General features: G+C 34.0%; 1 protein-coding gene across 3 annotated transcripts in view; it reads left to right on the forward strand.

The window, feature by feature from the left end:
* The window catches only part of LOC116345458 (protein Shroom), a 180697-nt gene that overhangs the window by 62971 nt on the left and 93126 nt on the right, over positions 1-24600 (forward strand). For all 3 annotated transcript variants that reach the window (XM_031774860.1, XM_031774861.1, XM_031774862.1), the window contains 4 exons: positions 4084-4310; positions 18675-18930; positions 19029-19844; positions 19920-20675. In XM_031774860.1, the coding sequence (XP_031630720.1) occupies positions 4084-4310; positions 18675-18930; positions 19029-19844; positions 19920-20675 (2055 nt within the window). The remainder of the gene's footprint in view (positions 1-4083; positions 4311-18674; positions 18931-19028; positions 19845-19919; positions 20676-24600) is intronic.

Raw genomic sequence — 24600 nt, forward strand, 5'->3', positions numbered from 1 at the left:
GTAAACATAGACTCGATTAACAATAACTCGATTGAATAACGCCGAGTCAATTCAAACTTCTTACTATTCAATGGTCATAGAGTTGTCGTGTATTTGTATGCGCTGCACAAACACTGCATACATTTTATGACTGACATTAAAATTGGTCAGACAATGTACTATTTGCACTGGAATTGTGAGCATAGAATGCGATGCATTTAATGCATATTTGCATTTTGTGTTAGGCTTCTGTTCAAGAGAGAATACACAGCCATTTCATTACTAAATAAACGAAATTCTATCTGTTTTCAATTCATTTGCAAGAACTACGCTTTAATACGTATACGATGCATGCACATTGACCGATTTGTTTATATTCGTATGAAAGTTATCACAATATAAATGAATTTTTAAAATTCATTCAACCGCTTTTCGAATGATATATAAATAATTGGTAAATTATTGCGACTTGTAATTGCTGCCGATGGAAAATTCGAAAAATCACATTTTGTTTTGCAGCTTTCAATTCTCATCTAGAATAATAGACATGAATGTGATGATCATTTAAAAGTAATCACGTAAAAGATGGTTTCATGATCATAAACACGATTAATAGTTATTTTTTCCATCGGCACTTCCAAATTCACTGGAAGAACGTCTGCAAAGTTTGACTCGCATAATTTAAATTGTTAAATTACAAAAACTAAACGTGAAATACAATAGATTCTATAACAAATTCCAATTATTCATTTATGCGTTAAAATCTTCAAGAGATATAAGCTCTAAGATTTCTTATCATATCGCTCTAAATAAAATTTATCTAAATCCTATAGCAATTGATTTCCATGTTCCATAATAGAGTAGTAAACGACACAGCTAAGTTATTTAGATCGTAATTTAGCAATCTAGTGAATGTGCGTGCGCGAATGATTGAGTGTGCATGTGACAACCATGACGGTATATGATTCTCGATGGGGTTAATAGATCAAGATATTTCACTCAAATAATGGCATGTTCATGTCGAATGATGTTTGATCGATTCGATTAACGAATAACTGGACAGAAATAGAAATGCATAAAATTAATGGTCAATGATTTTTCTAATTTTCGCTTTTGCCAGCAAAAAAAGACGAGAATCAAGATAAGTCTAAAAAACGCTAATATTACGGCATCGGTCAACCGGATGCTAATTAAACAGAAACAACGTCCAAACTAATCAAAATCAGAAGCTCGAAATTGGAAGAAAAAAACTTTAACATCTTTACCCAATTTTATGATCAGATTGGTGAAAATAGAGATTGAGTAGCGAAAAAACCAAATCAACTCCCAACAAATTTTCAAATACTAATTTCAATTGGAGTTTTTTTATGCTGATAAGTATCGTGAAGCAAAAACCACACGAAATTTGTATAAGAAGTTACATACTTTGTTCTGTTACATGTAAATGCTAGTGAAATAAAACGAGAATAGATCAAATGGTCCGTTTTTATTCGCTCAACTCCGTAACAGTTAAGATTGTTAAAGTATTTTCTTTAGATTGATGTCGATCAAAATTCGGAATATTGCCGTTGGATAAAAAAAAAACGATATGAAATAGATGTTAAATGAGGCTGAAGAAAAAAACAATTCAGCCAAAATAAAGGTTCAATCTACAGCATTTGACGTACGGTACTAAGTCACAACTAGCAAGCTGCTGGTTGAGTGTGCCACCTTGGATTGGATTGTCAGATGTCACCAAGCATTTTCTACATTATAAACGCACCAACTTATAGTTTTGCACAATGAAACCGTAATTACAACAAGTCGTTTCGCAAATTTCTTGGAAAATTGTCGGCAAAATGTAAGATGACTTAAGACCAACTACAACAACAACGACAACAATGTCGACAAAAAAAAAAACAACAACGACCAAACGATCTCGATTGCTTGTTCGTCTTTTCTTCATCAATGCTATGGGATGGTTTATAATTATTATTTGCGTGCCACATAGAATGGCGAACTGAAATGTGTGCGCAACTTGCGCACATTGTCAGTGTCAAGTTATTTGTGAGCATTAGAACATTATATAACAGATTTCATCCACAATTGATTAGTATTGTGATATGATAGTTGTCACTTAATTTAAAGCAATGCAATTGCTTGTTATTTTTCTCATTTCAATCGTTACATTCAATCGGCATCGATGGCGACGATGAAAAACAAAATAAATTACCGCAACCTTTTTCGTTTGAATCCGACAAATATCTCGCCAATAATCATGATCAATGCGAAATAGCTTATTTGATTCAAACGATGAGCGTATGTATGTCATTCAACGCTGCACATTTACAAACATTCACTCAAATGATTCATTGGCAACCATTGGTGTTGTGGCATTTCAGACAAATATCGCTGGTAAATATTGAACCACAATAATTAAGAGAAAATAATCACTTTTGATCACGTTCGAAATTAGCTATTATACTATTTTCCGATGAGTTTCGCTCCGACATTTACTATTTTCTCATAAAATTAGGCACAAATATAAAAGGGTCATCTATGAAAAATCAACTTTCATTTCCAATTCCCAATAATTTTGAGTTGCAAAACAAAAACAAGAAAAAAATAAAATTGTGGGCCAACGCATTCGTTCACACTGTGTACGAAATTATCTAAAAATGTGTGTAAATAATTGTCTCTAAGATGTGCGAATACGTGCAATGTGCATTCAGGTGAAGTTAAGTGAAATTTTTTGCTGAGCGCTTTTAATTTATTGAGTTCTTGCCATTGTTTTGATGTCATATAAGCATACGCGCATGCGCCCGCAATATAGCCAAAGTCGCCCAAACAAAAGCAAAAATGATGGCAAAAAAAACTAGCAGCAACAACAACAAAAATAACCAGTACACTTTGAAACATGCTTATTTATTATCGGCTAGTCTGAGCTCGAACGTGGGCAACGCTATAAAACGCGCTTGTAATATATACATTTTTGTGTGCATCTTCTCTTTCGACATGAAATGAAATCAAAGCGAGAGAGGTTGGCAAAAAAAAAAAACTAAAGAAGGAAGAAATAAACGGCCGGACAAATTAAACTGGCTGGACTTTCGCAAGATATGTGATAGTGCTTCGTGTGTACGCTTTACATGGTCATATATTTCGCGTACACAAGAGATGTGCCTGCTCTTAAGTTTTTGCCGATTTCTATGTTCTTTTCAAGCAATTTATTCCAGAACAACAATATTCAATTTAAAATACATTTGATCGACATTTCGAAACGAGTCGAACTCAATGGAATTGTATATTTATTTTTAACTCGCTAGTCTCTCTTGAGCTTTGGCTCAGTATTCTTGATGTTTTGTTGTTGTTGTGGTTGTTGTTGTTGCTGTGGTTCTCTCTTTCTCGCAAAAACCAATAATTTACAGCTTTTGTTTCACTTGTGTGTATTTTAGTTACGTTTTGATATCAAAAGTCGTCGATTTTTTTTATACTCATTTAATTCAAAGAAAAAAGAAAACATAACATTTGCAGACGCGTTACGGAACGAAAGAAAATAAACGGAAGAAAGTCCTGATTTCGCTTTGCAAATATTTGGAGTTGAACAGATTTGTGTCTTTCATGAATAACAACATAACAGCACCTTAAGATAAAGATTTTTTTTTTCCATTTGTCTATATATTTAAATAAACTGTTTTAATTTGTTCTTTTTCATGTAATTTTTCTTCTTCATCTCTACTCTCCTGCCTTAAATCTCCTGCGGTAACAATTGTTTCGACGTATAAATATACACGTTGAACGTGCACATCGGAACTCAATTGAATAATCGTGTAATTCTTTCAACGGAACGATGAATGGAATGGAATTTGCCCTTGTGTAAATGACGATCACAACATCATCCCAACATATCTTTTGTTTGCTGGATTTGCTTGTTCGCTCGCACATTTGCCTTTCAACTATTATGGCTATTATGGTCCATTGATGCACCGATTCTGATTGTGATTTTGATTGTATATGTGCATATGGCATATGATTGCGTTGGCGTCGGCGAAAAAAATAACACATATTATTCGATTTGTTTCAAATCTGTCGCATTCGGACTGAAAAATTCAATTGACCACACCGTAGACTGCGTCAAGAAAGTGAATTATTGTCAAGATCATCGTCGCAACATTGGTCGCAGTCCGATTTGCAATCGTACGCCTCCACAACAAACATAGCAACCGATAATGATGCAGCTTTTGTGCAATGCTCGGACAGTTTATCATCGACGGAAACACTAAAATGGTTGGGTTCAATGAGCGACATATCTTCATCAAGTCATGCAACAAATACTTCGCATATTTCGGCTTCAGGTAAATATTATCACTTGTCATCACATTAACATTTCTGAATTGCAAACATATGTATAATACGAGTACATGGTCGCCTCTTTTTATTTATCTGTTCGATGTTGATGTTTGTTTTTTTTTTTGTAATTCGCACCGTATGATGCCCTGTTTCAATCGTGTTGTTTGTGTCGATTTTATTTACAATTTTTATTTTATTTCGTTTACTTTTTGTTGTTCTTATACTTTCCCAGTTGTGTTAATTACATCGATATATTGAGCTAAATATAAATGAAAAGCAAGTAATGATTTTGTAGAATGCACTATACTTACCAGCTTATAAAATTAAATGGTAACTCAAGACTTGTCCACATACAATAGAATCGTATGCTATTTCATTTGTGTTATATCAGCGTCCTCTCAATCTTTTTGCCATCCCACTTTTATCTATCATTCTCTCGCTCACTTGCTCGCCAGCACATTTTCATTGGGCATGTTCATCTTATATTCGCGCTTATGTTTGTATTTTTGCATTAACATTCACTAGATAAGCACATGTATTAAGAAAAATTATAAATAATATTCGAATGAAAAGATAGAAAGAGCGAGAGAAAAAAAAAAACAAAAAAGTGAAAAAAAATCGAAGATACACACAAATTGACGCCAGTCAACAATTGATTATTATAAATTGCCAACCACACAGACCCGATAAATTTTTATCATCTCTTCTCTCTCTCTCTCTCTCACTCGCTTGTCCTAAGTCAGGTTTCTAGTTTTTTTATTTACTATTGTATGGTACCAACAGGCCATTGTTTGCGAGATATTCATTACAAATAAAATAATGGCTAAATATATATCCTACACAACTCCGCATAGACGCACACACACACACACACACAATGGCCTTAATAGCCTATAGTTAATAATAAATCGATTAAGTGGCGATTATATTTACCATTTTTGAACTGATTTCGCGTTGAACAATGCACATACAATTAAATCCATATATAATAATAGGATATTTTTCCAGATTCACACAAAATTATGCATGTTTGCGGCTTTGAATTGATTTCAAATTCAGACATTTCCAATGCGGCAATGCATACACCATTATATACCATTTCGTAAAATCGCGTCATTCTCGTTCGCAGCACATTTTTTTTATGTCAATAGCAATCTTGATGTGAAGTTTCACGACATGACCTTCTCCAACATTTTATCACATTTAAGGCCACGAATCATATCACGTACAAATGTACGTGACATTGTTTTGCAGCTACTAAAAATGGTGTATGTGTGTTTGAGCTCTTTTTTCTCCACTCACAATCTAAATTATATTAAATCTCTAAATTCGATCGTATTTTGTGTGCTGCAAATAAATGATGCACACGAAAGTGTTCATGAATAAAATTAAATAGGTGTGTGTGTACATCCTCGTGATTCCATTTCGAATGTCTCTCTATATCGGTGTATGTTTAAATGTACCATTCATTTGATACTTTGAATGCATCTATTTATGCCATTTCTCTCTCTCTCTCTCTATCTCTCTCTCTCTCTTCTATTTTCCGTTAAGCTCTAGTGGAATTATTTTAGAACTCGATTTTAAATTGAAATTCTGATGGCTTCACACATTCTTCCAGATATGAATTGTTGTGTTCGCAAAGCGAAAGTAATATCCTATCTTTTCGGTTCATCACTTACCGCCTCATAAATAGTACATTTAGGTCTTTTATTTCTTGAAATTGATGGTGATTCAAATGCGTTGTTAATTGGAAGGAAAAAACGAACAATCCGTTGCGAATACTCATCAAAAGAACGTACGATGCGTGCATTTATGCACAGAGATTCCGTCTTTTGACCGCTCTTCCTCTCAAACACACACACACACACACACGCATACACTTGCTTGCGCGCTTCTATTTTCCATTGTATGCGTATAAGACACATGCAACATCCATAATATGGAAGTAACACAATCAACTGAAAGAGAGAGGACGAGAACATACAATTGGAATAAACGAGGGCTCGAATTCAGGGCCGATACTCACTGTAAAATCGCGTAAACGATGGTACAAAAGTGGACAGAGACAACGACGAAGAGGACGTCGATGCCGCGGAATCTAGATGTACATGTTCTATCATTGAAAGAAAAAAAAAAAGGATAAAAAAATTGCCCGTAGGTGGAAACGTAAGCATGCAACTGGATATTGAAGTCTATTTTCTTCTCTTCGCATATATTCGCTCTTCGACACATTTATCCATCACTATTCGATTCTTTAAGCTTCTCGTAGAAAATAAATAAATTCGCTTTGAATCGAATTGAGAACAAAAATACAATGAAACCTCCCAAGTCTACACCAAAAATTTGATCGAAACACACACACACGCGCGCAACAATATTTATCCAATGCCAATCTGAAAACAATAACCAATTAACGTGAAATGGCCAAAAAGCAATCATGTAATTAATAGAACTATTTTTTAAATCGAATGTTTTTATTGAGTTGCAAAACTAGAAAGAAATTTAATATTGATCTCAAAATGTTCTATGATGGCTTTGTTTACTTAAGGATACCATTTTGCATGTTGTGTAATTTGGAGTGCGACTACGCACACCTGTTGATTGTGTTCATAATCCAAACTGAAATTGGAACTGCTTCTTAATGAATGGCACAATATTTGAGTCTGTCAGAGGGTGGCCTGTGCGCTTTGTATACATTTCATTTCAAATAAACAACGATCATTCTTTGCAATAGGCATTTATTGTTTATTTCAAATAAATAATAAAACTTTAGATTGAAATCTACTCGCTCAACAGATCAAAACAATTTCTTATTTGTAAAAGAGATGGAGAGAAAAAAAAGAGAAGCAGAACGAAGAAATCTTCAATTTGCTTCGGTTAGATTTAGTTTTGAATCAAATGTCATGTTTTCCGAAAGTGTTTTTTGTTTGCAAATCGAGCCGTGCTGAGTCTTCTTGTACGTGTATGCGCGCGAGCGTGTCTTTAGTTTCATTCGTCTATTTTGAGATGCTATTTTCTTCAACTTATGTTTGTTCGTTTGAAATCGCGGAATATACCATTTCGATGGCGTCACCAATGCCGGTGCCGTGGCTATTGTCGTTGCGTATCTATCGATGTTGTTACTTTGGCTAATTCTTTTTTTTTCTCTTTTTCTCTTTCTCTCTCGCTTCCTCTCTCACTCTTCCCCATTTTATATATTTTGACTGCAGTTCGATACATGTATGAGCACACTTTTTCCTAGCTCTTTGTTTAAATCAACGAAACCAGTTTGGTAGCATGTGACTGTGTAAATGTGTAAGTGCGCGCGGCATACACAAATTCAATCTTTATCTTTCTGGCCCGTATACCGACCGAGTCGACCCAAACAAGAAGCATTTCATGAGTTTCGCACATAGTGCATGCACAAACATGAATATAATGCTAGCGTCATAGAATAAAAATTGGCTCTACAGTCTACGTGTTGAGTGTGTGTAACAAAACTAAGTAGAAAGAAGCACTTTTTTTTGCTTGTTGCTATTTTAGATTTTCACACAAACACAAGAACGCGCGCACACGCGCACAAACATTTGATTTGATTTTTGCAAAACGCTTCCAGTCATCTAATGTGAAAGTGTTACTTTCTGCGAATGAAATCAATTTCATTTCCCCTCAATTTTATATATGCATTTATTTAAATCAGATGTTCTGAAAACGCCATTGATGACCATCAATCTCAACGTCTCTCTCTCTCTCTACCTCACTCAATCCGCATTGCCATTTAAATTTTAGTCTATTTTCTTTGTACATATGTTTAGATACTATGACATTTATCGAAATGTCTTAAATGTCTATTTTTTGCGTCATTGTTCTCAATGTTCGCGCACTGTTGCCATCGCAGCCATCGACTCTCTACATACAAACCGTGTACTGACTAAACCAAAAACCAAACTAAACACATTTTTTTAAAAGCTAAATCAGAGCAAAAGCGAAGCGTTTGAAAGAAGAGCAGTGGCATAAAAGGGAAATAAGTTGTGCAAAATGAATGTAATCCAAAATCCATACACACACAATTCGAAATCAGATGTGAATTGAAATCCATGGTGATGGCGGTGGCGGCGACGACAGTAGTATGACGGTAGCAACGCAATACATAGAACGTGTTTGAAAATTTATGGTCGATTCTTTATTTGTCAGAAAAGATAAGTGGATCAGACAACCAAGTCAAGGTATTTGGGAGATTCGGTGTGTTCACAGCTCACAAATAGCATTTTAGTTTTTACTTTTTATAAACATACACAAACACAACACACACACACACAAACAACATAGTTGAACATATAAATGGAATGATCGACGCAATATTTGAGAATAACAGATAAAGCACATTAATTCCATTGCTCGACGACAGCTCTAAATATCGAAAATCTGCTTCTACTTTTTTTTCGCATGCGCGCATTCCCATTGAATCGAAAAGGTGAGAAATTCCGAAACGGAAAAACTCCAATTGTGAACTCTAATGCGGCGTGAATGATATACATATATTAAGCAAAACCGAAAACAAAAGAAAGAACACAAAGAGAGATAGAGAGAGAGAGATAGGGAAACGACACCGAGAGAGACTTCAAAGAGTATTATATTTAAGCTTAATACGTTATAAATAAATGAAATTGGCATAATATTTGGGTAGCGATTAATTTTTCGTATAGAATTTGATATGTCATGCCATAAAACAAGGTTTTATTTTCTGTCATTTTGGTTTTGAATTTTTGAGATTATCAAACAGCGTGCAAACTGAACAAATGTTCTTTTTTCCACCTCAATATTTCATTATTAACAAATTAGCATCATATTTTGCCAAGTGTCAATATTACAATGTTTTTATTTGGTGCCAATTGTCTGTGCTGCTGTTTGATCTCTCGGCATTAGTACAATCAAATATGTTCCATTGCAATCAAATGCTGAATTTCAGTTAAAAACATACAATAGCATGTATGTTTCAGCTCTCTTATATTTAGTTATAAGAGTTTCAAGTTGACACTTGGAGAGTTAAAGTTTTCACCGTGTAATCGCACACGGCGAGAAAGTTTTGCATTGTAAATATGTAATTTGTGTGTTGTGTGTACGGTTGATTGTCGTATTTCGTATAAATTGTTGTCGATTCGATATGTGTTTGACCTTTATTGCTTGACTTGATTGGGATAATAAAATGTGTGTTTTCGGTGACGCTCGTTCTAATAACTATATATGCAATTGGTTTTCACATGCCCGTATTGTTTAGCCATCGCTACTGAAACAATAAAGCAGCGCGCATTTAACGAAAGAGAAAAAAAAATATAGTGCGCTGAAGCAACTGAACAGAAATTGAGGATTTAACACACAACCCAAAACCTAAGATGCAAGTATAAATCGGCGAAGAAGTAAGCAAATAACCATTGCAGTCGCACCGATAATACTTAAAATGCAATGCTCGTCTTACTCATACATGTTTCACGAACTCATTTGCACGGTTTTATCGATCGGCCGTTGTTGCTATCGTTATCAATTACAATCATCGTTTGTAGTTCGGCTTTAAGTTACTTCATCCTCATTTTCTCTGATGCTTAAGCTGAATTCATTTAAAAGACAATCCACAGACAATTATTGAAAATGCAAATAAACACAAACACACACACTCAAGAACGATAAAAATCCTCTTTAAACCGCATTTCAATCGACAAAAGAATATGTTAATTTAATTAATTAGACGCATAAATTTGAAATAGCATCAAAGCCAACGGATATAGAGAGTCACAATGAGAATGAGACTGAATTCAATGCCTGAATATAAACAAACCGATAATCAAATTGCCGATTTGATTGTATTAGCATCACATACGACACATTTTGTAACACGAATTGAATATATACAATGGTAATTTGAGCTGGGCGCTCACATGTTATATTATAGGCTTTTTCTTCTTACACTCAATTGTTTTCTCGATGCTTCCCTTCTGACAATTTTTTTTTCACCATTTTTGGTAATTTTTTTCAAAAAGTTGTGAATTTATTAATGGCTATAGTTTAGTATGAGAAAGAAGATTTAATTTCCGCAAAAAATGATCGGAAATAATTTCAAATTGTTCGCCACAACTTTGAGCTGTGAACAAATACAGCAAACTCTTGACTTTTTAATTTGAAAATTACTCGGAATTCCAATTGAGTTGGCGGAATTTCATTCCAATGTATTTGATGTATGGTTTTGTCAGTAGGGTTATTTTATTCTCTCAATCATGAACCATTTAACCGTGAACTCTCTTCACCATGCGGCACCATCGTTTGCAAAATGCGCCATTTTCTTCATTTGATTCGATGTCTTTTTCATTCAGCAAACGGTTCGAGTTCTTTTTTCCTCTCTGATTTAATCATCAAAGAAAAACTAATTAGATGCATCAATTAGTTTTCCAATGGCATTATAAATTGAACCGACTTTTGAATCGCACTATCATTTCGTTGTGCTTTGTGTGTGTCTTTTTTTTTGTACCTCGTTCGCCGTGTTTGTTTCATTCTGGATTTCATCTCGTCGTCATTTTCGTAGTAAAATGTGTGCGATCGAATGAACCGTTGTAAATGAGACGTCAATGATAATATATGCGCGATTTCAATAAAGCGATAAAATTTCATTTAATCAATATTGAAATTTCGCCCGCGATAATTTCTCTTGTGAGTTCCAAGCGGCAAGCAGTTCAATAGAAAGTTTGTTTTATATAGATGTGCGTGTTTGTGTGTGTGCGGCAACTGAATATTGCGCCATTTTTATTTGAAATCAACGTCTATTTTTGGAGCGGGTCAATGTTGTAATTTATAACACTCGAATTAACATTGAAAATTGTTAAGAACATTAGTGGTTCTCATTTGATTGCATACGCAATATTACTCTTATTGAATTTAAACGATACGAACTGTTTTACACATCAGAGACTCAAAATTTTAATCGCATCAAATTGATTGAATTGATTTGCTATTAATTAAATAAATTCATTTTTTTATCATCGACCAGCGATGGTTTATCAAATATTTTCGTTTTTTTACTTCGTTTTGAGTTCAATCGATGAGCGATCACATTCATTTCCCTTCATCTTTCTGTCTGTCTACTACTTCGTTATGCGATTCTCTCAGAGTTGCTAGACGTATCAACGTCATCTGACGATATCATTCGTTTCGATTGATATAAAATGGACAATTTGGTTTTCTTCATCTTTCAATGTTTAAAACAAAGTATATTTTATACTAGTCCATCAATCAAAAATAAATGCAATTGCAATTGCAAGAAAAGATCTGCATCAATAAGATTGACATTTCGGTCTTTGGTTTTTTTTTTGTTGTGGTGTGTTTGTGTGATTTGTGCCGAAGTCATTTTTATTGTTATTGTCTTGTTGAATGTATTTGATTGCATAACGAGTTGAATAACAGAGAATTCGTTATGTTAAAAGATAGATTCACTTATCTGAATTGCATTTTAGCAGAGACTCCATTCGAGAGCGCCGACAATATAAATTCATTGTTAAAACCAAATAATAAAATAAAAATATGAATGTTTTTATTGCACTGGGAATCATCGAAAAAAATTAGATAGTTTTACAATAGGCATTAAATCAGAATTATTCTCTTTCTCGATTTGAGATATATATCCAAGTTATGATGGATAGCGCAATAAGGAAACTGCATTTTCAGTACACATTTTGAACATTCAACGTAAATAAAAATCAATCAAAAACTGTTTGGTTAGTTGGCATTTTATTGTAAAAATATATACCGTTACGTTCAGTTGATGGAGAAACAAGAAATCCGGACGCAAATGAATATTTTTGATTTCAACCGAAAGACACGCACGCACATCTTAAATTCGACTAATAAACCATCGGCTCTGAAGGAATATTATTCCGATTCCAAAGATGGAAATGAAAACCAAGCAAAAAAAAAGCCCAAACGATTACTTAAATGTTTGAGCGGTGATTCACCGAAGGAAAATCGAATTAATAATTTTTCAAATTGCACGACGGTTTGCCTCGAAGAGACAATTTGTCGCATATCAAATGCTTTTTGATATATTATTTTCGGTATTCGAACACTGAAAAACAAATATGGAATTGCTCATGGCATTTTATATATGCAATTTGATAGTTGACAGTTTCAATTAACATTTCAATTCATAGAGAAAATCTAATCAATTGCAATTCGGTCAAATAGGAAACGATTTATTATTCGAAATTTAACCTAAAAACGGGTTTCTTTTATCATTTCATACCTTGGTTTGACGTTCAATTATGGAAATAGAACTGTCGTGCCAAAAATGACATAATTTTGATATGCCAATGTAGGATTGAATATTACTAGCCACCAAAGTTTCATAATTCTTCCATGTGTTGGTTGTTTTTATTGAATTTTCTAATACGTTTTTATTTTGGTTGCTTCACTTGAATGCGTGCGTGAAAAATATATTGAACAAAACATTTTCCACTTATATTGATTTGTTGTGTGTGTATTTCGATCAATGATTTAATTTATTTAATCAATGTCAAAAAAAATGTCTACTACACTAAATTACAAATTTTTTTCTGTCGCGTAAATATGTGTTCGTTTTCTTCATTTAACAGTCAAAAACTAACGGAAAAACTGCAAAATTATGAATAGAATTTTCAACTTCATTCAGTCTTATTGTCAATTGCGAAGCAGAAAATTATGCAATGTTTTTGTTTGCTTGTTTTCACTTTGTAGTAGCGACATAAAAAGGGGAAACTATAAAGAAATCTTTCAATGTTTCAAAGCGAGAAAAAAGACCTAGTAGCAGTAAAAGTTTTCTGTTGCATCCATTGTGCTTGAGGACGGAACAGAAAAAAAGAGGCAGTTGATATAACGGATTTTTCGATTTTATTTGACATTCAATGGTTAAGATGCATGAAACTAGTGTGACAACAAAAGACTAACACATTACAATAGACATTTTTTTTATATTCAGTCTTCCGATTAGAGACTACAACAATATTTATTGCAAGCTCACCGTTTTTTAACAGTTTGAATAGAAAATGTCCAGAGATTGGCAATTTGTTTTGCGACATTTTCACTTGTTGTGTCTTTATCTAAATATGTGTCGTTGTCAAACTTATTTCACGGATAAGATAAAATAAAGAAACTTAAAATTCAAAGCCCTATTTCAATATATAAAGGTCAAATAGTATTGGGTTTGTCATTTGTTTGTTGTCTTCATTGAATTGCAATATGTTTTTTTTGTTTCTTTTGATTTTAAAAGAAAAGTCGGCAGTTCTTTTTTCCTCAATGTTTAAATAAAATTGATCGAAAACATGTTGGCAATTATTACAAAGACTGAACTGCAATTGGAATTGGACACAATGAAATGTACTGTTTGGACACATGAAAAATCTGGAAACTCATTGAAAATGTGAAGTATTAAATTAATTTCGAAATTCTCTTGAACCAGCTCTCTCGCCATCGAAAAGGGTAAACTTTATAATTTGAATAAATTAACATTCGTTAAGTTGATTGCTTTTGTAATAATTTGCTTTTCGCATCATCCAAAGCGATCATGTTTTCATTTTCGTTTGTTGTGTATACTTTTTCTTTATATATATGTTTTGTTTTTCGAATCGTGATGGAAAATTTACATTTTGTTCGCGATACATATTCGAAAATAGATATTTTCTATTGAAATAAACCGACTTCATAATCGATTCGTTGTAAAACTATTACATAGATTCATTTGGATGTTTCACATAATAAATTACAACGCTCACGGATCAAGATTGAAATTCGGATTGATTTCGGCGTGTGATCGATTGGATTGTGTCAAAACTAAGAATGGCTACAAGAGAATTGAGTTTAACTGAATTGAAAATCGTACCAAAATATATCCATATGGCGCTTATGCGAGTCTCGAAACTAACGGGGCGATTTTTTTTTTTTTTTTGGTTTAAATTTATGAATCTTTACATTTACAACAAACATGAGCATATCGGCTCTTAATGAGCTTAAGTGGCCCTTTTGCATATTAATTTTTCGTTTTCTTCGTTCGAAAACGAAGTGTGCACACACAAAAGAAACTGGCCGCACATTTCAGACCATTGCCAAAACAAAATTTCGTTGTAGTATTAATCATATTGTTCAATGTAAATTTCCACATATACATTCTGATTGTTTCTCTTTCTCTTCAGATGCACATTCGATCAATTTGAATGTTGGTCGAATATACAGACACCACTCAAAATGCACACAAACCACGTGGTGTTCAACGTCAATTTATAAAATGTATGGCATATAGTATGACATTTTCAAGAGGTTGTTGCTGTTAATGCTCTCTTCTGAGCGGGCGTACACGAATGCCATGTCTTGAATTACCATACTCATTAATTTCTCTTAATTTCTTCAGTTATGTGTCAATTTTGTGAGTTTTCTTTTTTATTATTCGCAATCCGTTCTGTATGCAGTGACAAAATGCCATTGAAATTGGCCCGGGCGACACTCTAAACTCACTTATGTAAATGTACAGTAAAATTTAATTGCTTTCGTTGACTTTGATGGAACGTATCATATTGCACCCTTTATATTTTGTCATTGTTGAATATTGCAGCATGTTCATATGATCGGTGTTTGTCATATGTCATCAGTTTTTTGCTGAAAATCCATTGAAACTCTTCATTTTCAAGAGTAATTGATGATTTTTTGCACAATCTTTTTTTGCATCCAACAAAGGAAAAAAAAACAAATGTGAAAATATTATACACAAAGTACGTACAACGATCAACAATTGACCATTTTTGTACATCTTGAAATTTCGACGACCATGCAAAATGCAATGTTTCATGTTTTCCTTATGTCGGAAATAAGCTTATGTTTCTCCGTTTCGCTTTAAAATCCATTGGATATTAAATGCTATATTGCATTCGTTCATATATATGATGCGGGCATTCCGTTCCATCATCATTTTCGCCGTATTCTTCAAATATTGTTTGAATAACGCAAAAAAAAAATAGTGAAGAGGTTTTCGATGAAAATTGGACCAAAGATGGCGAGTGAAAGATGGAAAAAACAGTGAAATTGCACTGTACAAAATTTGAATAAAAATCATCGAAACAATGAGCGTGATGATTTTGTGCGTCGCAACACGATTCCAATAAAAATGAGGCCAAAACCAACAAAAAAAAATTAATCGTCAATTAATCGTGGTACAAATGCATAAATACATAACATCATCACATGATGATGATGACCAAAGGAAATAAAATGTATGGACAGGCAGACGGTTAACGAGTTCGCTTGAATAATTTGCAATAAAAGACAACAATTTTTACCGCGATTTTTCATAATTTTTTTTTTCTTCTTCTTTTTCTGTCGAACTTGGTCGACGAAAGCACTATTGATTAGTTTGACGGCTTGTCTTCATTTTTCGCCATTGTTGTAATGAATCGAAACGGTTTAAACCGCATCATATTGCGATGATGGAATTACAACATATCGTAACAAAAGATCAGTATTTTTTTTTGCCTCTTCCTCTCTCGTTGCCTCTCAATCTGTTTGGCTTGCGTTTCTTCTTTTATTCTCTCTGCATATTTATTTGTTTGTTTGTTTGCTGTATTCTGTGGTATGGTCTGGTATGCAATAAAGCTGCATTCGTTCCACGCACACTCGCACACATAAATACCAATTGGCTGATTCTCAGAGCGATGAACGAGATTGAAAGTTGCGCAATAAAATTCATCACCGTCATTTTCGGTTTGGTTCAATTTTACTCTTCTGCTCGTCGGGTTTTTTTGCATTTCACTGGTACAGACCGCGGGAACCACTGCTACTAAAACAAACCAAAATAGAATACTTAAGATTTTTTTTTCCTTTAATCGACGAAATGAAAGAGAAAGACAGCAGGAAAACGAATGAAAAAAACGAAGACTTCACATCATATACAAACCAAACGAAAGAAAAAAAAGTGTTCAGTGTTGAAAAGAAGAAGAGGTCGACATCAATCCAATTAATCTTATTAAAATGTTCTTAAATTAGTTTTTCTTCACATCGTTCAGCTTGAATGACCATTTTAGAGTTCGCGCAAAGCAAAACAAACCGAATTTCGATGTAAAACATTTTATCAATTTTTCTCACACTTTTCGGAGTTGTTGGCGAATACGTAACAATTTACACTCTGAAAGAGATTTAATATTATACATTTTGTATTATGTTCCGCTTGAGCTCTTTTTTCGTTTTCTCTGCGCTTTTGTCACTCTTTTGCGAAAACATTCATTCGGATGTTATTATACGGTTATTTACTTTTACTTCATCAAATTCTTCAAAAGATTTGTTCTCAATCATCATATTACCGATTCTCTTCCTCCCTATCTCTGCCTGTTTGTTTGTCTCTCAGCATTTGATAGCAATTTTTTTTGCATTTTTTTGCGTAACATCAGATTCGCGAACGAAAGCATTTCTCATGGGATTGACAATTCTCCAGAAAATTGGTCCCGTGCAATTTGCGTGAGAACATCAATTACAATTCACGGAAAATATCAAAACGTTTTTCATCGTTTGTATTCACATTTAAATTTGCAACAAAGGAAGAAAAGAAACAGTCATCGCGATTCCCGGCTTAAAATCGAAAATCCAAATAATTTACAATGAAATAGAAATGTGAAAGATAAAGAAATATTTCAGATCAAGAAAAAGACAAAAAAAAACAGCACATATGCACGCGGTATCCAAACTGGTGGCAATAAATTATTTCAATAATACGGTACGTTTACATGAAAATTAAAGTTGAAGTGTTCAATGTTCATGCTCATGTCACAATACAGTTACCTTTTTAGTTAGGCAGCCATACACGCAGCGAATATGTGCATCCATTGTAGCTGGATAAATTTCAGGAATTCTTACCGTAAATTATTGCTATTTTGCGCGCGCGCGCACACACACAAAAATATTCGAAAATTTTATTTATTTTTGCTGCGGTTTTTTTTTCTCTCACTTGCATCACGCTGGTTTCTGTATGGGCTGCATAAAGCAACCGAATAAAAAAACAATGCACAAAACTACAATATATACAATGCAATAAATTTATTAAATTTAACAAAGCCCAAGATGTGTATGTTACGCATTGAGTGTAAACTCGACGGCATCACAGCACATTCTTTCTCTTAAAATACACACACGCACGCAAATACCGTGTGATAATTAGCTTAAACGGAGTAAAAATTGAACGATTCACCAAAAACCAAATCACGCTACACGCTTTCCCATCGATTTCTACAAACGACGAAATAATTTGTGTGCCATAAATAAAAACAAAAGGCAAACACACACGCACCAAATGCCGTTGGTGCTGTCGTTGAGCTTGAAAAGAAAAGGAACAAAAAAAAAACACTTTCGACCCAAAAAAAAATTTGCCATTTTTCTTTGCAATAATTCACCGGATTCACCTTTAGAAGAAATGTTTTCTAATTCAAAATTCAAATAACTCACACCATGTAATTACTAATTTCCATGGTTGAAGCAAGAAATTCCGGACTAGCGTGTGTTTGACAATTATTTTGAATAATGTGCTCTTCCATCAAATGTTATGCATTAACATTTTCGTCAGAATCCACGTTCAAACACCTCTTTATGTTCTTTTGAATGTATTACAATCTGACCGTAACGGTCATAAGAAGCATGATGTAAGTTGCATTCATACCAATTTTGACGCGAAGACCGAATATTAGATATTCATCGATATAAGCTTATGACACAATTTTTGTATTAATACATTGCAGAAGTATGATAATTGTTAAAAAAAAGTGCACTGGCCAACTACAATGTATATGGCTTGAAGCCAATCATGAGAATTGCAAAAAAGCAAAAATTAATGAAGAGAATACAAAGAAAAAAGTCACAAATTCAAACTAAGAAAAATGCATATTGTTCGAATATTGGCGAATGAAATTCATAAATAGCGACTCTTTTTCATTGTTTCCAATGAAAAATGATAAAATAAAAAAATATTGTTCTTGGAAATGGGCTGATAATGGAGGTCTTTGTGTAGATATCTCTCTAGAGACTCTCACAACTTTTTTTTACTACTTTTGTATTGCTTCGCGTATCGTTCGTGGAATAACAACAAGAAGAAAAAAAAACGTTACCAACATCGTGTGATCTTGTCTTTTAATTTCGTAAACTAAAGTACAACTTGAAGATTCTTCAATGAAGAAACTTTGAAAATACTTACATACACATTGAAAGTTTTTGAAGTTGCTTGTGGAATATACGTAAATACGTCGATATTAGGGTTTAAGTAGAAACGAACGGAATGAAGTATAACTTCAGGGGTTTTTTGTCACAACAATTTTCAATTCAATACGCTTTTTTCTTCATTTTTACAGGTTCAACATCACAATTAATTGCGCATAGTTCCAGAGTGAGAACACCAAAACGACATAATTCTGAAAGTGTTTTATACATGAGCGATGATCAGATAAATTCAAACGTATCGAATAATATTAAAAAATCACCACAAACCGAACAATCAAATCGAAATAATCATAGATTGTTTCCGGTAAGTACGTACACGGAGACAAATACATCGCCCAATTCGAAGAGCCCACAAAACCATCAACTATCCGATAAACAGATAATTAGGTATGTTTTCTTTCATTCGATTTTGTATCTAATCTTTTTGCAAGTTTTGTGTTTTTTTCTTCAATTTTTTGATTTTGTTTTTGTCTTTGTTTCAAAAGATCACCCAGCAGCGGTAACGGTCAAAATTGGCAATCGGTTGCTGATCGAATAAACGAGCTTGAGCGACAAAATCAAAACAACAATATTAATAATAAAATCATTGCAAATAACCAAAAATATACGTATCTTGATCCGGCTAAAACGACACGCTTACCAAATATGACATTAAAAGCATTTCAAAAGAATGCCGTTCAATCCTACTTCGAACGACAGCAGCAGCAACAACAACAACAACAGCAACAGCAGCAACAACAACAGCATCAGCAACAGCATCAACAGCAGAACCATCAACAGCAACAAATCTCACCCATCAAAGAGCCAATTATAAGTCAGCCAACGACAAAACAAAGAACCGGCCAAACAAAAAATGGCAACATAGTGCACGATAGTAATATAAAATTGGCCACAGCTGTGCATAGCAATGGTTTAAATTCAAATGGCGCAACTGTGATAAGACCACAATCATTACCTGTGAATAAAGTCAGCAGCACATCATTGGAATCGATATCACCACAAACCCGGCTTTCGTTGCCCAACAAACTATCCCAAATTATCAATTTAACAACACATTTGGCAGCGCAAAAGCAAGCAGCAAATGGTAATGTTAGTTTAGTGGAACGAAAAAGTGATAGAATCCCAGCATCTCGATTGAGTAAGTCAACCGGTAGTTCACCAGCAAAGCAAACAACACCAACACGATTGAATGCAGTGATAAGTGTTGACAAAAATAATTTACAAAGCATCAACGAGTCAGGTGTGCCTGTTCCACCGCCACCACCACGAAGAACAAGTCGCTCTGTGATGCCGGTTAGAAGGTAAACATTACACATTTTATTTTTTAATTACAAATCGATAAATGTTCGTGTGATTTTTATTTTTCAATGTTACAGAACGTCATCAGCGGCTGAATATTCAGCATATCGTGACCAAAATATACTCAAACAGCATTTTTCAAATGATTTACGCGGTCCAGTTGTAATGGGTCCAATTATATCATTGGATGAATGGATTCCAGAGCGGCCACCAAAAAATCCATTGCTACGTGTTCCTAGTCCTGATTTGCCACCACCACCATCACCATTAGCAAACAACAATGAAATTCTCGATGATCCATTTCCACCGCCACCACCGCCCGAATTGCTGCGAAATATGCGACAAACATTGTCTACATCGTCGACATCCGTGTCGGAGCCCGAAAATAAATTGAATACAGCCAACCGACGAAATAGTTTTGCCGGTTCGTCAACTACACGCAAACCATTTGTCAAAGGAAATAATTTTGATAATATATCGCCACCATTGTTGCCACGAAAACAAAATTCAATGGACCTATTCAATCCGCGACCATTCTCAAGTATGCGACAACCACACGGTTTTCAAGTAAAAAAATCCGTTGTACAATCACCGCAACATGCTGTCAAAACGAATAAAGTGATTATGAATGGTCGATTAGAATGGCCCAATTCAAATGGCACACCGGTCAATAATAATACATCATCATCTGGTAGTGCAGTTTCATCACCATCACAATCCATTCACAATCGTACGCCACCATCATCGAATGACAGTCGACTATCGATGCGGAAACGCACTCATAATGCTTCGTTGGCACTGGCGTCGTCGCCCGATGATAATAATCGCATTCGGTAAGTTGAATACGACAAATTTTCTATTCCCCATTTTTGTTCCCTTTCAAAAAAAAAAAAACATCTCGCATTGTTCGAGAGAGAGAGAGAGACACACACACAAAAAAAAGAGTTAATGCAAAATGTAAAACTGAAGAAAATTACAAATATGTCAGTATCAATGGTTTTGATATCACGATTTAAAAAGAAGGAAAAAAAATAATACCGAATTTAGTTAAATACAAACTGAAAATGAGAAGTAAACATAAAAAAACAGAACACGATCAATTCCATTCACATTGTGCATTTCTCTTTTTTCCCTCTCAAACGCGCGACAAATCACGACAAATTCTATACCGATTTGAATGCGCATCGAACAACGAAATCTCGAAATGTTGATCTCTCTTCAAAAAACAAACAATGCTCACCATTTGACATAAGCTCGAGCTTATAAATCCAATATGTATCCCATACACATGCATATCACAACATTTTCCAAACAAATGAGCATTTTGATGTTATAAATAAAAAAAAGAACAGAAAAGTGAAGAAAAACACAATTTGAAACATTTTAAAATAGTAATTAAATAATGATAAAAGGAAATTTCTGATGAAGAAATGTACAGCGCAAAACATTTGTATATAATGAGTTAAATTTTTGTAAGAATATGAAACATAGTGTATAAAATAATATCGTGACAATTCAATATGACAATACAATATTGAATTGAAATTTTTCAATGTAAAATCATAGCAAAATGCAAGGCAGCCTCAAATGAGATAAAAGAAAAAAAAACAAATTCACATCCCAAATAAAATGCTGTGTTACTAAACGGTTGCGGAAAAAACTGAATTAACAGCACATCGTACAGGCAATGACAGAATGGAATGAGAAATCAAAAGAAGAGCAATGAATGAAACAGTAGGAAATATATTTATATCTAAAAAGTAGTAGATAGACAACAAGATCACGATTTGTTATGCAATTTTGAAGTAGCCGGTATTCGATGAAAATTTATGACAAACAAGGCATGTTCACAGTTCATGCGAATGAAGCAATTTGTTCATTTTGCCGTTCGCGAATCTAATCGCTGCATGCGATGTGCTTTTTATGCTCTCTCTCTCTCTCTCAAACACAAAAATGTGTCATCCATAGTGTGTAATTGTTGGTGTTTTAATTGGGATTGAGATGCATCAAGCGTCGCTTTGTCAAGATTCTGTACAGCTGAAAAGAAGAAATAAAACGGTTCACTTTCAATAAGAAAATTTTGTTGGTTCGTATTATTCGCATTGCTATTCAGAAATATGAAGTGAAAGTGATTTGATATAAAATCAAATATCCGAGATTGCCAACTGCTTCTGATGTAGATCAACACGTGCATTTTATTTGAATGTAAAATTTACCACTAGTAAATTCGATGGATTGTGTAAAGTGTGCTTGTTTTAACATTTTGTGCTTTGTTTAGCCGATCATCATTTGGTACATGGGTTTTTCATCTCTTTGTTTCTCTTTGGCTCTTATTTGTTAGCTATTTTCATTTACACAATTGCTCCACACGCATATTTAGCACCTTTTGCGTATATGACATGGGCCACGCATGAAGAAGCATGTAATAAAGCGACACACGCATTCAACGATAAATCTCTGAGCTGTGGAACAATCGGGCGATAGGGCGATAAAGAAAAAATAGAAATTACAGCAATTTAATGCGAGAGAAATGTGTAAAGGAAACAAAAGCGATCGAAGTGAGGCGTTAAATTAAAAGAAAACAACAACGCGATTGCATCGCATTTCATAATAATCTAAGCCAGAGTTCGACATTTGGACGCTTAATAATCAAGTAATGAACAAGCCACAACAAATAGACAAAAAAAAAACACACATACGCACACAAATAATAAACGCATGCGTCATAGTTGTTGTGTGTGCTTCAACTTGAAATATTTTTGCGTTGGCACACACAACTTGAACTAAATTTTATTGGCATCGAATGGCCGCACAGCGATTGCATTAATAAGAAATATAAACATATCGAACAAAAATGTAAATATCGCAATAGACAAACTGAACGCATTAGCGATCAATCAATTTATGTAAGATTTCCGAACATCGACTGTCTGTCTGTATGTGTGCATACATATCTAAACACAAAAATATTATATTAAAACGGTCAATTTAAATTGCTATATTTCATTCTTTTAATAATCTCATTGACTATTTTCGTCTTGACTCGATTGGCGGGCACTGTTGTTTCATCGTAACTTTACAACGATCGTTGGTTTTTTTTATGTAACATCTAATTAGCAAACTAATCGAAGTACACATCTAGTGCGCTCACCGTACATACAGAAAATTGTTCCAAGAGATAGAGAGAAGAGCGACAGATAAACACACAAGAAACAAGAAATCAAACAACGTTTTCGTGAGCTCTCCATACTGTACTACATACACAGTTATTGTATGTTTATTATTACAAACGATCGAGTTAATTTGTATAACGCTTTTATAATAAAATAATAATTTTGCGAGCAGAAAAAAAAATTCTATTTGCATTGCCATTTCGGTAAATAGTTTATTAGCCGACGGCAGACGTTTGTTGGCAAAATGCAAATGCAACAAATATAAATTCAACTTTAGGTTGTTGTTGTTGTTTTTTCCGTTTTAATTTTTCCCTCTGTATGAGTGTGCTTTTATTTCGCTTTATTTTATTTCACATGTGGATCAGTACATGAAATCGATCCAATGAAATGTGAACTATAGAATTTACTGTATATTTGATGTCTCCTCGTAGGCAATTCATATAATTTTCCAAACATTGCTCGAAACAGATGAACCATACCGTATCGAGAGATATTCCGTTTAATGATTCTATTACAAAATTGGCTTTGTTCCTCCTCAACAACAGTTTCAACGGGTAAAAGGTTTTTCAACTTGAAATGATCTTTGAAAGGAACAAACAAAATGTTTGGCACTTTCACCATTGGACGCAATTTCGAGGTGAAGAAACAAAGATGAAAAGAAACCAACCAATGGCCCAAGCTCGCTATTGCTCCGATCCAAGACATTTCAATTTAAAATAGTTCCGTTTTCGAATGCCCATAGAATAAAACAATTGTCTATAAATGGCGATTCACACTTTGAATTTTATTTTATTTTCATCACATTTAAAAAGCTTTGCGACGGGCCGTTTGTTGGTTGTCGAGATGGAATGAAACACGACAGAGAAAAAAGCGACAGAAAATTCTCTTCATTACCGAAAATGAAATGCGATGCAGAATTGATTCACAACATAAATCAGCGTTGGTTTATTGTTTTGATGCAATTTTTTTTTGGTTTCGTCGGTGAGCTGATGTTTTTGACATCCAAGCCAAAAATAAAACATGAAAATAAAAGTGAGAGCAAGAGCCAATGCTCGGCATTTGTATTGATACACTGAGTGCGTTATGCTGTGACGCCTTCATTCGCCATTCGATACTACACAAAACGAGACGAAATGTACACAATTTATATTTTTTGGTGCAAATTTTAAACAGACATGAGTGATCCATTTGACCCAGTCACCATTCTATTAAAAATGTGTGTATTCATTTTATGAAATTGGCAATAGATTGAGCGTGATACATCATTTTTGGCAGATACAAATACACGTTGAAAATTGAGGACCAGGAATCGTGCATACACAATTGTGCGCTTTTATCTGCATAAAATAATCCGTATGCGCCGCACACACACTATACCATATTCGGTGGAAGAATGAGGCCGGATTGATTTGCGTTCAAGAGAAGCTTTGTGTGCTAAATATAGCGTGCTTTGTAATACTTAATGAAATAATAGTAATAACAATTCTTTTTTTTTTTCGGAGAAAGATTGAGTGTACTTCAAAGTGATATGCTCACTGAGACACATACTCCCACCCCGATTGTTACATTGCAGTGTTGCACATTT

The sequence above is a fragment of the Contarinia nasturtii genome, unplaced genomic scaffold (assembly GCF_009176525.2).
Source record: "Contarinia nasturtii isolate CC-2019 unplaced genomic scaffold, AAFC_CNas_1.1 Cnas_scaffold_1240, whole genome shotgun sequence".
NCBI lineage: Eukaryota > Metazoa > Arthropoda > Insecta > Diptera > Cecidomyiidae > Contarinia > Contarinia nasturtii.